This window comes from Erpetoichthys calabaricus, chromosome 8 (genome assembly GCF_900747795.2).
Source record: "Erpetoichthys calabaricus chromosome 8, fErpCal1.3, whole genome shotgun sequence".
NCBI lineage: Eukaryota > Metazoa > Chordata > Cladistia > Polypteriformes > Polypteridae > Erpetoichthys > Erpetoichthys calabaricus.
Window position 1 is genome coordinate 14,885,946 of NC_041401.2, and position 15,302 is coordinate 14,901,247.

Here is a 15,302-nt window from a genome sequence, read left to right on the forward strand (position 1 = left end):
AAACGTCTGGGCGCCCCCTAACGGGGGCCACGTCCTCCCACAGGGATGAGCTTCCCAGTTCTGTTCCGGTGGCCCCGGACGGCTGCCCTCTCGTGGCCCAGGGAAGGTATTGTCTCTCTTGTGGACCGTCTAGGCATCCCGACTGAGTAGGGTCCCCAGCCATCTGCCACACTATATAATTATAAAAAAATATAGCATTTGTAGTCTGAATCACAATCTGATTGTATGGGTGGTTTCCTACCAGGTAACGCTTGTGGTTGTACTGCAAGTCGGCAAACATCCACCACGGTGCCCTCTCAGTTGCGGGAAGCAGATTATAGAATGTTACATAGTTTACTGTCAAATAATGCAAAGAGTACGCAACACGTGTTTCGCCTTTATTTGGGCTCATCAGGTAGGTAACCACCCATACAGTCCCACGATTACTATGAATGTAATTCCCCCGATCTCCAGGCTGTCAAATAAACGAACCACACGCCATGGCAAAACGTAAAGAGGCTTCGCCTCTGACGCCGACATCCGAGGTTTGATCCCTGAGAGGGGTGCAGCGAGTGTGTACACCTGATGAGCCCAAATAAGGTGAAACACATGTCACGTACTCTTTGTTTTATTTCACAGTAAATATGCAACATATATATATATAGTGCATCCAGAAAGTATTCACAGCGCATCCCTTTTTCCACATTTTGTTATGTTACAGCCTTATTCCAAAATGGATTAAATTCATTTTTTTCCTCCGAATTCTACACACAACACCCCATAATAGCAACATGAAAAAAGTTCACTTGAGGTTTTTGCAAATTTATTAAAAATAAAAAAACTGAGAAATTCCATGTACATAAGTATTCACAGCCTTTGCTCAATACTTTGTCGATGCACCTTTGGCAGCAATTCCAGCCTCAAGTCTTTTTGAATATGATGCCACAAGCTTGGCACACCTATCCTTGGCCAGTTTCGCCCATTCCTCTTTGCAGCACCCCTCAAGCTCCATCAGGTTGGATGGGAAGTGTCGGTGCACAGCCATTTTAAGATCTCTCCAGAGATGTTCAATCAGATTCAAGTCTGGGCTCTGGCTGGGCCACTCAAGGACATTCACAGAGTTGTCCTGAAGCCACTCCTTTGATATCTTGGCTGTGTGCTTAGGGTTGTTGTCCTGCTGGAAGATGAACCGCCGTCCCAGTCTGAGGTCAAGAGTGCTCTGGAGCAGGTTTTCATCCAGGATGTCTCTGTACATTGCTGCAGTCATCTTTCCCTTTATCCTGACTAGTCTCCCAGTCCCTGCCACTGAAAAACATCCCCACAGCTTGATGCTGCCACCACCATGCTTCACTGTAGGGATGGTATTGGCCTGGTGATGAGCGGTGCCTGGTTTCCTCCAAACGTGACGCCTGGCATTCACACCAAAGAGTTCAATCTTGGTCTCATCAGACCAGAGAATTTTCTTTCTCATGGTCTGAGAGTCCTTCAGGTGCCTTTTGGCAAACTCCAGGTGGGCTGCCATGTGCCTTTTACTAAGGAGTGGCTTCCATCTGGCCACTCTACCATACAGGCCTGATTGGTGGATTGCTGCAGAGATGGTTGTCCTTCTGGAAGGTTCTCCTCTCTCCACAGATGACCTCTGGAGCTCTGACAGAGTGACCATCGGGTTCTTGGTCACCTCCCTGACTAAGGCCCTTCTGCCCCGATCGCTCAGTTTAGATGGCCGGCCAGCTCTAGGAAGAGTCCTGGTGGTTTCGAACTTCTTCCAGTTACAGATGATGGAGGCCACTGTGCTCATTGGGACCATCAAAGCAGCAGAAATTTTTCTGTAACCTTCCCCAGATTTGTGCCTCGAGACAATCCTGTCTCGGAGGTCTACAGACCATTCCTTTGACTTCATGCTTGGTTTGTGCTCTGACATGAACTGTCAACTGTGGGACCTTATATAGACAGGTGTGTGCCTTTCCAAATCATGTCCAGTCAACTGAATTTACCACAGGTGGACTCCAATGAAGCTGCAGAAACATCTCAAGGATGATCAGGGGAAACAGGATGCACCTGAGCTCAATTTTGAGCTTAATGGCAAAGGCTGTGAATACTTATGTACATGTGCTTTCTCAATTTTTTTATTTTTAATAAATTAGCAAAAATCTCAAGTAAACGTTTTTCACGTTGTCATTATGGGGTGTTGTGTGTAGAATTCTGAGGAAAAAAATGAATTTAATCCATTTTGGAATAAGGCTGTAACATAACAAAATGTGGAAAAAGTGATGCGCTGTGAATACTTTCCGGATGCACTGTGTATATATATATATATATATATATATATATATATATATATATATATATATATATAGATATAGATAGATAGATAGATATTCAATTCAATTGAGTGATTGCTCAGAGTCGTATAATGAGTCAGTTAAATGAATTACGATGATATTTTGTGAAATATAGTTTCAGCACCTAAATGACAAGGGTAATGACTTTGTAGGGTGAAGACTTTGAATTCTTACAGTTCTCTTAAGTTAGCGCTGTCAACAGTGTATGTATTTAAAGTGTATAGCAACTAAATGGCGCGTTCAGGAGTTAATGTAAAAACATTAACGCAGTTTTTCTCATAGAGAAAGAGGAAATTGTGTTTATTTTATTGTCTAAGTACCTCGGAAGCAGTGATTTAGAAAGTCTGCTCTCAGCTTGAATTGAATCAAGCTGGTATAGTCCTCATCTTTTTTATAGTACTGTGTAATGTGATGTGCACAACATCATTGAGTGTTTTTGTGGGGGGGGGGGGAGTGTAGAAATATTGGAAAATACAGGGTAACAAACTGTCTTCTGCTGAGATAATCTTTTGGGAGAAGTTAACTTGCAAGCATTGTATAACATTTAGGTAGATTGCTAGCTCTGTTTTTATTGGGTTTACTGGCAGCAATAGTGTGAGTCTCCTGTTTTTAAAGCAATACAGCATGGGCAGCTTCTTGTCATTGGTTAGCTGCTTCCTTAGAGGACCTGACTAATCCAGCGTGACTGCTGTTGGACGGCCCCCTCCTTTGCTAGACAGAGCCTGGCAGCCGTTCAGTAGCTAGAAATTGATCACACACAGAATAGGCTGCGTCTGTGATGCTCTGTGAATATCCTTTCAAAAGAAGAGGAAAGAAGATTAAAACATTTGTTTGAAAATGCATCAGGCTTGTATGTAGATGACGATGGGCACAGATTCATTTTATTTGCTTGTTTTTTAGATTGCGTTTAGCTTTTTTTTTCTTCTTTTTCAAGTAAGCATCTTTAAAGGTCCTGGTCTTGTGCTGACCAGACCTATTTCTTGTCTGTTTTCAAGGGGAGCCTTCTTTATTTCAGCAGCAAATGTCTTTTAGAAAACATTGTAAGACACAATGTCCCTTCATCAAAGTATTTGTTGTTCTTGAGCGCTGACATGAGCTTTTAGAAATAAAATCAGTAAAGCAAATCAGATTGATAAATTCAGATACAACACTGCCTGCCAAAATGCCATCTAGAGAATCATATTCTAGCCTGAAAAGTGACAAGTCATTCATTCACAAGCCTAAGCAAGAAAGCCATCAGCAGGACATACTGGCAGCAGCACTAGGAATGAAAATGGGACCTCGGAAACCAGCGAGTACAATTTGGCAACCACTGAAACTGTTTGCTTATTCACAGCTGACTTCTTTGGTGAGAAGGGCCACTTTGAAGGAAAATGAACGTGCTCAGAAATACGAGAAGATCCACAACTTTAAGGTAAGCAGCAAAATTAACTTTTTTATTATTTTTTTTTAAATATGTTTATATATCTACATGCTTTTTCCTAAGGAAAAGTCCCCCCAAGAGTAATGTATATACCACCATTAAAGTGTTTATAATGCTGTAATCAGTTTTCGCAACAGTTTGAAAATAACTGTTACTAATGAGCATAAATGCAGTTACATTAGACTAAGCTTTCTTCTTCCCTACATTTTAGTTTTCTGATATTTTTTGTATAAAATGGATCCGCTAGCTGCTTTGCTCATTTTCAAATGATAAAGCACTAAATTCTAATAATACCATTCAATGCAAATGCAGTATTAGTAAGTCTGTGCTACCTACTTTCTTACAATGGTAATAATGCTGAGAGTAATAAAGCTTTAAGTTAGATTTCCTGCCTGAATGACAGTAAAATGCACAATTCCAAAAAAAAAAATAAAAACCTAAAGGAGTCCAATATGTCAAACTTGTGTGGGCAGACTGCAATTAGTTGTTAAAGAACCAACTGCATGATTTCAAAAGCAGCACTAGGTACCACCACTTTGCCACTTAGCTGTATCCAGTATACCTCCCACATCTACAGTACCTTCCTTGTAAATGAGGCCTCAGGAATAAAGGAAATGAATCTGGTCGAGGGCAGCCAAACTGCTGACTCGTACAAAGCTGCCGTCTCTGATGTGCGTCTTTCTTTAAACAGTTTTAGTGCCTTGACTATTGTTATCCTTTAAAATTGATATTAAACTGTAGCAGGCATGGTATCCTTATCAGTATTCAACAGAATACTGGGGGAATGAATATAATGTTGTAAATGTTGTTTTGAATTTATAATATAAACAGTTCTGGAGCTTAAAAATGACTAGAAGCACCTTGTCTTTTTTTTTGTGTTTTGGGTTGTCTGAAGTTTGAGGTATGGTTTCCTTAACACCCCCCGGTTCTGTAAAAAGTAAAGTTGTGACCGTGATAGACATATAGATAAGGAATGTTCTCTTAAGAGTATTCATTTTGAAAATTTTCAAATATGTCATTTAAAAGATCTCAAAAAGAGTAGCCAATATTTAAGTATTTTGAATGATACACCATTTCATAATACTGCTCGTATATTATTCATTTTTATCAGGACTATAATGTAAACTCGGGGCATTCTGTACTGATACTAATCTAGCAATGAATCTTGTGCTAGTGGGGCAGTAACGAACATCACGACATGGTGTTTGGTTTCACTCGCTCTGGGAGGCAGCTTTTGATGTTGCTGCTCCAACGTCGTTATTGCTTATTTCCATGACAACACACCCTCTCATGCACTTGGCATCACCAAAGACTTATTGCCTGCCCCCGCTTGGAGACTACTTCTCAATTTTTAATAAATTCCTCCTGAATAATTTGTATTCATATATCCCCCGTTATTTCATTATCTCATCGGTCCAGGTCTGTTTTTACAATAGCTGCTGTGTTTTGATAAATATTTTTGATTTGTGCCATTTATTTTTTTTAATTACACCATGATTCAGTTGGGGGGGAGGGAAGGGGTTGGGAATTTTGTGCCTGCATGCTTTCCTATTGTGTGTGTGTGTAAAGGTGTGCTACATGCATGTATATAAAGTGTATATATTTTGTGTCATGTGACATATTTTGGAGAAAATGTTTTGTGCTCTTTGTATGTTAATACATGTGCATAAATATATATGTAATAGATATGTAATATACGGTACATGTATATCATGTATATTACGTATTTTGGTTTGCAGATTTGTGCTTGTATACTATACATATCTGGCTTTTTTTTTTTTTTTTACTTTGTCTTTAAAAGAATTTTTGTTATAAATATGAATTTTCTGATTGACTAACACCTCTAATGTTTCCCCTTTTAAAGTTTTCAACTGTCACAAACAAAAACAAAGTAATTGAAGTGGTTAGTATCATAAAGTTTCAAAGTAAATGTTTTTATCTTTCTTTCTGTAGGTTCACACATTCAGAGGACCTCACTGGTGTGAATATTGTGCAAATTTCATGTGGGGTCTCATTGCTCAGGGAGTGAAGTGTGCTGGTATGCATTTAAGTGTTCTTTTTGCGTTTATTTAATTCTATTGCCTACTCACTTTTTTTTCCCCCTTTTAAGAAAATAGACTTATTCAATTTAAGAAGATTTGTGTATATTATAATTACATGCTGTTTGTAGCTCTAAACTAGGTGGTAGAATAAAGTTTATAAAAAAGTTGTTTTTTTTTTCTTTTGGGCCTTGTCTTAAGTCTACAATAAGCCTGCATTTATATTACTGCTACTCACAATTAGGAGCTGACCACAGATATTAGCCATTAAATACTTTCAAATATACACATTTTGTCAAATATGCGGGTGGAGTGGTGGCTCTGAGGCTAAGGATCTGTGCTGGTATCCTGAAGGTTGCCGGTTCGAATCCCCGTCACTGCCAAAAGAGATCCTACTCTGCTGGGCCCTTGAGCAAGACCCTTAACCTGTAATTGCCCCAGGGGCACTGTACAATGGCTGACCCTGCACTCTGACCCCAAGGGGTATGCAAAAACTAACAAATTTCTAATACGAGAAATCATATAAGACGAAATAAAGAACAACAACAAAAAAAAAATAATGTACATTTAATGAAGACTGTTGCATTCTATGAGTTACACCATAAACTAAATATGTTTTATCGACTAGTGGCTAAAGTTTGTATGACACTACTAAGCTAGTTGCTTACGGTAAATTGTCTAAATCATTGTACATGTCAGCCTTAATAAATTATTAATAAATGGCCATGTTTTGGTATTAACTATAGAGTGGTATTTACAAAATGAACATTCTAAACAATGGCTGCTATTTGTTTGCTTGTTTACTTACTGTGCTCAGCCTGTAAATATAATTCTGTTTCTGGGTGAAGTTCCCTGTTATACAGTGCAGGCACTACCAGGTTAAACTTTCTGGGTAGATTTATGGAAAATAAAATATTTTGTAGCCCAGTGCTACTTGCCAGTTCCTGTTTAGCTCAGTTGTCAAAGGTAATTTCAAGATACTATCTTGAGGAGTCTCAAATTCTATGTTTAACATATTACTATTATGTTTCTTTTTGTGAAGAAATGTTTTTTAAATTTCTATATGAAATTTAATGAGCATTAATGCAGTCACATTAGATTAACCTTTATTCTTTCCAAAATTTTTGCCCACTGTTGTTTTTTTGTATAAAACGTATCTGTTAGCTGGTTTGGTTATTTACAAATTATAAAGGTGTAAATTCTAATACCATTCAATGCAAAAGTAATATTAGTGAGTCTATACCACATACACAATCGTGAGAATGTTCAGAGTTATAAGGTTTTAAGTTAGGAGTCCAAAAAAAGCACACAAAATTATATTATGGGATAGTAAAAACTGAAAAGGAATGATGCATTAAAAAAACTGTGAAAACATTTATTAAATTGTAACAAAAAAGGAATATTAAAGAAATGGTGTCTGTAAACTTGAATAGGATACGAGTTACTTGAGTGCCACCTTCAGGAATGCCCTTGAGGTCTTATTTTTTATAAGTAATTCTCCTTAAGAGAAAGTAAAATTAGTTTAGATAAACTTTATTTATCCCTACATTGAAGATTCATTTATTTATTCATGCTACTAGCACTATTGCATAATGGGTACCAGTAAATATCATTAATGGCATAACGAGTATAAGGAACAATCACCAGTGTAATTTGTCTTGTATATCAGATGTGTGCAAATGAGAAAACACTGCCAGATTTTAACAGATGTTTCCATAGTTAAGCTCAGTGTACATGTGAATCCTTATCGCAAGGGAAACGTAAGCTATTAACTGTAGCAGATGCATTATTTACAAAGATTAAAATATATAGCAACCTTCAATTAGACTTGTCCTGAGAGGGAGAGAGAGAATATCGACGTGTGAATATGGATAAGACAAAGGCTGTATATTTCTACATGTTTCAGGCTTACCCCATTATAAGCCTTTAAGCACCATTCTTCATAAAGAAATATATTAAATATACTTAAAAAACAAAAGAATGATTTTTTTTCTGTTCTTGCTTGCTAAGGAGATGAAAATTTTCCAACTTTCTGTTAATTGGCAGTATATCGATGTGCTAATTTTGTACTTTTGTGTAAAAAAAAAAAAAATTTTTTTTTATGTAATATTTTCTTGGTATAGTAATGTTTAGCCATCCAGAAGATGCTTCCAATGGTAGCTTTGTATGACGTTCTTAATAATAACGCCCCTTTATAAAAAAATGTGACTTTTGTTAGTTGCATAATTATTTTCAAGTGGCTTATTTTGTAAAGAAATTCAAGTATTCCTTCACCTATTTTATCTTATTTGTATAATTAATAAAAAAGATGCATTTTTCCATTAGAATGTATTTAATAATATTGCCTGGTAGCTTATTTATGCTGTGTCCATGCAATAGGAATTGGGTAAATCGAATGGTTTCCCATGGTGCTCTGTTTTATATATGGATTTGATATAGGAAATATAATTTTAGCACTTTTTCTTTCTACTTCCTTCAATTGAGATTTCCTCATTTTCTGTCCTTAATGGTTTGAGCCTCCTATAGCCATCAGCTTCTATCTATCTATCTATCTATCTATCTATCTATCTATCTATCTATCTATCTATCTATCTATCTATCTATCTATCTATCTATCTATCTATCTATCTATCTATCTATCTATCTATCTATCTATCTATCTATCTATCTATCTATCTATCTATCTATCTGTTTGTGCAGTCTCATTTCACGTTCACAATGTGCTGAAATTACAGCATTTTGTCACATGACCCTCTCCCCCACCTTACCCCCCTCTCTCTTTAATATAGAGTTCTGCTTGAGTAAAGATGAATTGGTAGATTTTTTTATGGAACTGGTAGGAGTAAATTCCTCAGTCTGCTTAAACAGCATTAATTATATATGAGAAGTAAAGGCCATCACTCAGCCCACACACAGTCTTGCTGAGATCAGTCTTAGTTTGTTTGATGGCTTGCTTCTTGTGGTTAAGTAAAAGTGGAACAATGAATGGACAAGAAAAAAATCATGTTATTTATTGGAAGAGGGAAAATCTCCAGAGCTGACTATCTTAAAAATAAGAACAGAGAATGTATTATTATTATTAAGTAGATGGCAACCACAAGAAAAGTCCATAAATTGGATTCGACAGTGTGTGGTGTAAACACTTTTCAAAATTAAATGACCCAATGCAAGATGATGCCCTCATCACATTCTATGCAGGTTTTCAAACACAAGTTTACTTAAGTATATAATATTCACTTATTACTATAATTTGTTTGAATAGAGTAGATAACACAATATAGGCCTACTATATTTTTAACAATGGAAAATTGGCAGCTACAATGAATAATTTTATTGCAACACAATAGCTCTGATAATCTAAGCTTGTTCTTTTGGCAATTGAGTCTTCTGGGCAGTGATCTGTGCTGCTGAGTCTTGTATTTCTGGTCATTTCAAGGTGAAAGGAGGCAGGGAAACAAAGAATTGGTTCTGTACAGAGCAAGATAAAAACTGCCAGTTACTATCTGCATCATGCAGTCTACATCATCTGCTCACTGGCAAAAAGGTTCCTATCTTATGGAAATGGCAAGCAAAGAAATTACTGGAAAAATTAATTGGAAAATTCCCGTAAATAATAAATCAAACAAAGATGGAGAGTAAAATTGTTTGAGTGTGTGTAGAGCATAAAGACTAGCAGCACTAAATTGTTAAATAACACAGTCTTTCCTTATAAATTAAAAAAATAAAGTAATATCCCCAATATTACTTACAGTAACTAGCAAAAGAGGAAAGATCTGATAATCTGTACCATAGGTCAAAATGAACTGTCAAACTAAATGAGAATAGAGTACGTTTCAAGCAAAGCAGCATCACCGTAGAGTGAAATTGAATAAACTAGAAGTAAACCCTGTGCTTATGATTAACAAGCATGCGAAAAACTGCATATAGTCCTGTTAATTAGCTTATTGCAATGTAATAGCATCGTATATGTTTTGAAATCAAGAGGTCATGTTTGTGCTTTTTCTTATGAATTTATATTTGATTTCAATCATGTACGTCATGCTTGAACTTTAGATTTTTTGATCAAGTACATGTGACATATTCATTAGGGTTATGTGCCAGTATATAATAACACTACCTGTCTTGATATATTTATACCATTGTCATTTATGTACATTTGTTTCGATTATAAAAAAAAAAAAAAACAATTCTGATCAGAGGGAGCAGAAAACAGAATAATGGCCAGTCTTCAGTGGTTACACATTAAATGTTTAGTAAAGTAGACTTTGTGTTGGATTTAGTGATAGATGCAAGGGTAAGGACCGTTTGCCATAGAGGGCATTTATGCTGAAGTCAAGGCTTACCTGAAAGAAGTGTTAAGCAGTGGGTAAAATAACCAATTTATACATTAGAAAGAGAGCAAAATCTTTCCCACTGCAGCCCTGGATCACCTCACAAGCAGGACATGATTAGGACACTTTTTTTGTTTTTTTTTTTTATTCTGCACAAATATTGGTGCTACTGTGTGTTCACTAGTTAAGCCAAAAGTAGTCCAAACAGGCTATATGCACACTCTCCTCTAGATTCTGCATCAGCCCGAGGCTTCATTTCCGGCGCTGATATGAAACTGGACTAGCTATGGCATTTTTCACCCGATCACTTCAAGACGTGCCCAGGCTTAGGGTAAACGACATAAGTTGCATTGTTTAATCATTGTGCCAAATGTCAGGAGCTAAAAAGGAGAAAGGGCTTCAAACTTTGTTTCATGCTACTTCCACAATTATGAAGGTAAGATCCAAATGTATTAAAAACTTGGTGTCTACTATGAACTTACATGGAATAAATATGTGATTACTTTAGGCTTCTTTAAAAAAACAAAATTTCAATAATTAATTCACCTGTCCCTGAATAAAGTTTAATGACTATGCATGTAAGGTTAACACTGCAACGGCGCTGGACAAGTTATATCAGCCAGGGATGAGTCACCAAAACAATGAGCTGGCATTACATCATCAGTAGCAGGAGCGCCTATAAAAATGGCATTCCTGTACACTCACACATGCTGTTACCAACTAGTGTGGCAAAAGGCAACTATCCTTTTAAGGATAGCAAGTCACCTCTCAAAGAGCCATGTAAAGAGAACAGAATCCATCCACTGTGGCACTCTGCGCCGATGCTACAATGCATAATAATATGTAATAACGTGAGTCTGCTGGACATCTTATCTTGTAAAAAAAAAAAAAAAAAAGATAAATGTCTCTAACACAGCCAGCAAAATGGTGAATGCCAAAACTGCTGCTTCATTGTAAGGGTCTCAATTTGTTTCCCCAGCTGGAGGATCTCCTCTCTTACAGATATGTTTTCATCAAGCGCTAGGTTGACAACTGGTGGATCCAGAGCTGGAGTGTTGTCATGGTCTCTTGAGGATTATATCATCCTTCTCCTCGCCTGGTGTGCCATCCTCCATTGGTCACTTACTCTTCTCCCAAACTCTCGGTCTTGAAAGTGGAACATTGAAATTGTTCTATTCAAACAACGCAGGAACCACTCCCTTTTTTAATAGTCACTGCCCTGACTCATTTCCTGGAATTTTGTTTTTGGGTAAGTGCTGGCTACACACTCTGGTATGGGGACTAACCATAAAGCTCTGCCTCTGGACAGTTATGATCCATTTAGATCAGGTTCCCACATCAGAGGGAGATGTATGTAAACTAAGTACTTTGTACTAAGTACTGGAACACAACACAAAGTACTAACTAAGTACTGGAAGCTCGACATAAAGGTGCACAACAGTGTTCAGCTGTAGAGCTATCTGTATGCTGAAACTTAACCTTCTTTTTCTCTGACATTCTCGCCACTAAAGAAAAATCACAACTTGCAGTATGGACAAAGAAAGTGACTGAGCTGGATGAGATTTCACTGGAAGTACGTCAGCACTACCGTGTGCATAAACAGTAGCCTATTGCATCCAGTACTCTCAGGCTTCTGACCCTGTGTCTTTCATTGTTTTCACGACTGTTCTCTGTTGAACTTATCTTTGCAAAACGTCCAGCCATGACAGTTTTTGTATTTAAGGGTATCTCTTTGCAGTCTGATCTCCTCTTCAGTGATTGTGACTAAAAACACGATATAAGGACCAAGAAAGACTCTTCAGTATACAACTGATTTGTGCAAAGTTTTTGTTCATCTTCATAATTCTCTCTTCAATGTCATTAGATAGATAGATAGATAGATAGATAGATAGATAGATAGATAGATAGATAGATAGATAGATAGATAGATAGATAGATAGATAGATAGATAGATAGATAGATAGATAGATAGATAGATAGATACTTTATTAATCCCAATGGGAAATTCACATTTTTCAGCAGCAGCATACTGATACAATAAATAATATTAAATTAAAGAATGATAATAATGCAGTGAAAAAAAAGACAGTAACTCTGTATAATGTTAAATGTTAACATTTACCCCCCTGGGTGGAATTGAAGAGTCGCACAGTCCGGGGGAGGAACGATCTCCTCAATCTGTCAGTGGAGCAGGACAGTGACAGCAGTCTGTCGCTGAAGCTGCTCTTCAATCTGGAGATGATACTATTTAGTGGATGCAGTGGATTCTCCATAATTGATAGGAGCCTGCTGAGCGCCCTTCGCTCTGCCACAGATGTTAAACTGTCCAGCTCCATGCCAACAATAGAGCCTGCCTTCCTCACCAGTTTGTCCAGGCGTGAGGCGTCTTTCCTCTTAATGCTGCCTCCCCAGCACACCACCGCGTAGAAAAGGGCGCTCGCCACAACTGTCTGATAGAACATCTGCAGCATCTTATTGCAGATGTTGAAGGACGCTAGCCTTCTAAGGAAGTATAGTCGGCTCTGTCCTTTCAGCCCTATTAGCACTATTTTTAGTATAAAAGTTGTTGTTCCGTTAAGTATGCTGCTGATGCCAAATAAATAATGATAAAACTATCAACCACAATGATTTTCCCGGAGTATGCCATGGGAATTTCAATATGGTTAGTCTAGAATTATGCGGATAGGGTGCGACACACCTAATAATTGTCAAAGAAAAACAGGCTTAATAATTTATCCCAGAGAAACAAGGATTTATTTATAATTATACAAGTAAAATTGAGACACTGGAAAGAACCCTGATGTAATGCCAAGGTGTCTGGGTTTTAGCCCAGGTCATTCAAATTTTTATAACTTTCTCTGACAAATTCATGATGGGAATGTGTTTGTTGCATGTAACCAGTTTCAAGGAAATTCATTTCTGTCCTTGCTGAGTCATCCTTCCTAGCCTTATTAAGTTTTTAAGCATTATTCTTTACAGGTGTTTTACAGTTCAGACAGACAGTCAGGCTAATAAAGAACTTCACCAGTCTAAATGACAATTAGACTTGAGGTTTAGAAACAAGCACATACTTTACATAAGGAGTAATAGAGACACCCGTCATCAGGAATAGCTGCCATTTCTAAAGCTAAACAAAAAAAAAAAAAAAACACACAATTTGCTCTTCACTATGCACGAGAGTGGCACATAATCCTGTTGTTCTCCTCCCAGTATACTATAGCATTTTGATCCTTTTGAAATCCTAGTTTCTCAGTCTCCCACTCTCGTATACTCCCTTGCCACCCTTAAGGCAACCCTCAGGCATTGCTTTAAGTCGGTTGCCAAAAAAATTAAATTACAAAATTGTCTACACCATGTATATTTTCAGACTCTCGAGAGTATACAGCATGTTTATACACTAATAAAAAATGAATATGTTTTTAAACTCTGTTTAAGCAGTGAAAAGGAAACCTCAATATACAGTCTGTCCTATTTAAAGCTATAAAAATAGGCCTTTTGTTGTCTGCAGCAGCACAGCCTGCTCTTTCATACTTTTACAATGGTTTTGATTAAAAAATGTAGAATGATAATGCTTGGGGTAAATATCTAAATTAATGCATCATTAACTTGCATGAAGATGCTGTCTTTGCACAAATCAGAATTGCAGTTCTCTTTGCTCATGTTAAAAACTACATGCATTTTTAAATAATTGTCATTTAAAAAAAAAAAAAGTAATATTATTTCTGGCTTAAAAATCATGTTACTTAATATTTGCACAAAGGCAACTTATCTGTGGTCATATTACTTGTCATTTAGCTAATGTCTTTTCCGTTTGTTTGTTTTCATTGCATGTTGCATTGAGTTCTACTTGCAAGCCTACTGGAATAATCTTATCAAAATAATTAGGGCATCATACTGGGTTAGATTTGCTGAATGCATTTTCCTTTTCAGTTTGAAATCCACCTCTCATCCATGAAAAGATAAATTCTAAAGCTTGTTTTTCATTTATTAATTTGTATACTGCTTATCTGAAATATAACCTAAGTGATAAAGACATCCAGTTTGTCATGTAGGAGCATTGTTTCCATTAAGTCAATGGGTCTCTTCTTATCCTTTAAAGATTTTGAAGCTTTTATGTCTAGGATTCTACGTATGTACTCAGTGACTTTATTTTTAGCATTTCATGGACTGACCAGTTTGACTTTCACTTTTTCATATGTAGTTACTAAATTTAATTCCTAACCACAAAACAACCTATAAATCACAGGCACAGTACGTGTCACAGTAAGTAGTTATTTTGTAGATTTCAGTTATTGGAGAACTGATGGGCTTGAGTGACTTGCTCAGGGACACAAGGTAGTTCAGTAAATGGGATTGACTCCGCAACCTTGTGCTTTATAGTTCCCCACCTCACCAGCAAGGAGGACTTTCCTTCTTTTAATTGTAAGCCTCTTCCATGTCAGTGGTCATTCATGTTGAACATGGCTAAGAAAAATAAATCTGTAGACAAAAACCTAGGTATCAAAAACACAACATATTTCCTTTATTTTCCATTATCATTTCATTGAAAATCTCTTTATATGACTGGCACAACAGGCCTCACAGTTTTTGTTTAGAGGTATAGACAAGTTATTGCATCACAAAGAGTGGTCTACACTGTTTGTAAGCAGCATATGGTTTCCAATGAGGAATCACTCTTTAGATGCTATATATTGGCTTGTAAATGGACACACTGTTCTGTTTCATATGTAAATTATTACATCTTTATTTCTCCCTTTCATTAGTCTGCCATTGTTTCCACAGACTGTGGTTTGAATGTTCACAAGCAGTGTTCCAAGATGGTTCCAAACGACTGCAAGCCTGACCTGAAACATGTGAAAAAGGTCTACAGCTGTGACCTCACCACTCTCGTGAAAGCCCACAATACTAAAAGGCCCATGGTAGTGGACATGTGCATACGTGAAATTGAATCAAGAGGTAAAAACTGACAACAATAAATAAGAGGGGAATTGGAGTTACCAATCTGGAGCATAGAGATTAAGGAATATCATGGGGATAATTTTGTTGACAACTTCAAAAATCTATATTGAGTGAGATTATTTAGTAACAGATGTTTTGAGTCATTAACATTCATATATTTTATTTGCATATTCCCCTGATTGATGCTTTCCCATAGTAATTCTTACATTTTCAATATTTTTTCACAGAA

The 15,302-nt window shown here is 36.9% G+C and overlaps 1 protein-coding gene across 2 annotated transcripts in view; it reads left to right on the forward strand.

Moving 5' to 3' along the window:
* The window catches only part of chn1 (chimerin 1), a 206,083-nt gene that overhangs the window by 174,306 nt on the left and 16,475 nt on the right, over positions 1-15,302 (forward strand). For both annotated transcript variants that reach the window (XM_028806257.2, XM_028806256.2), the window contains 3 exons: positions 3,658-3,735; positions 5,698-5,782; positions 14,897-15,070. In XM_028806257.2, the coding sequence (XP_028662090.1) occupies positions 3,658-3,735; positions 5,698-5,782; positions 14,897-15,070 (337 nt within the window). The remainder of the gene's footprint in view (positions 1-3,657; positions 3,736-5,697; positions 5,783-14,896; positions 15,071-15,302) is intronic.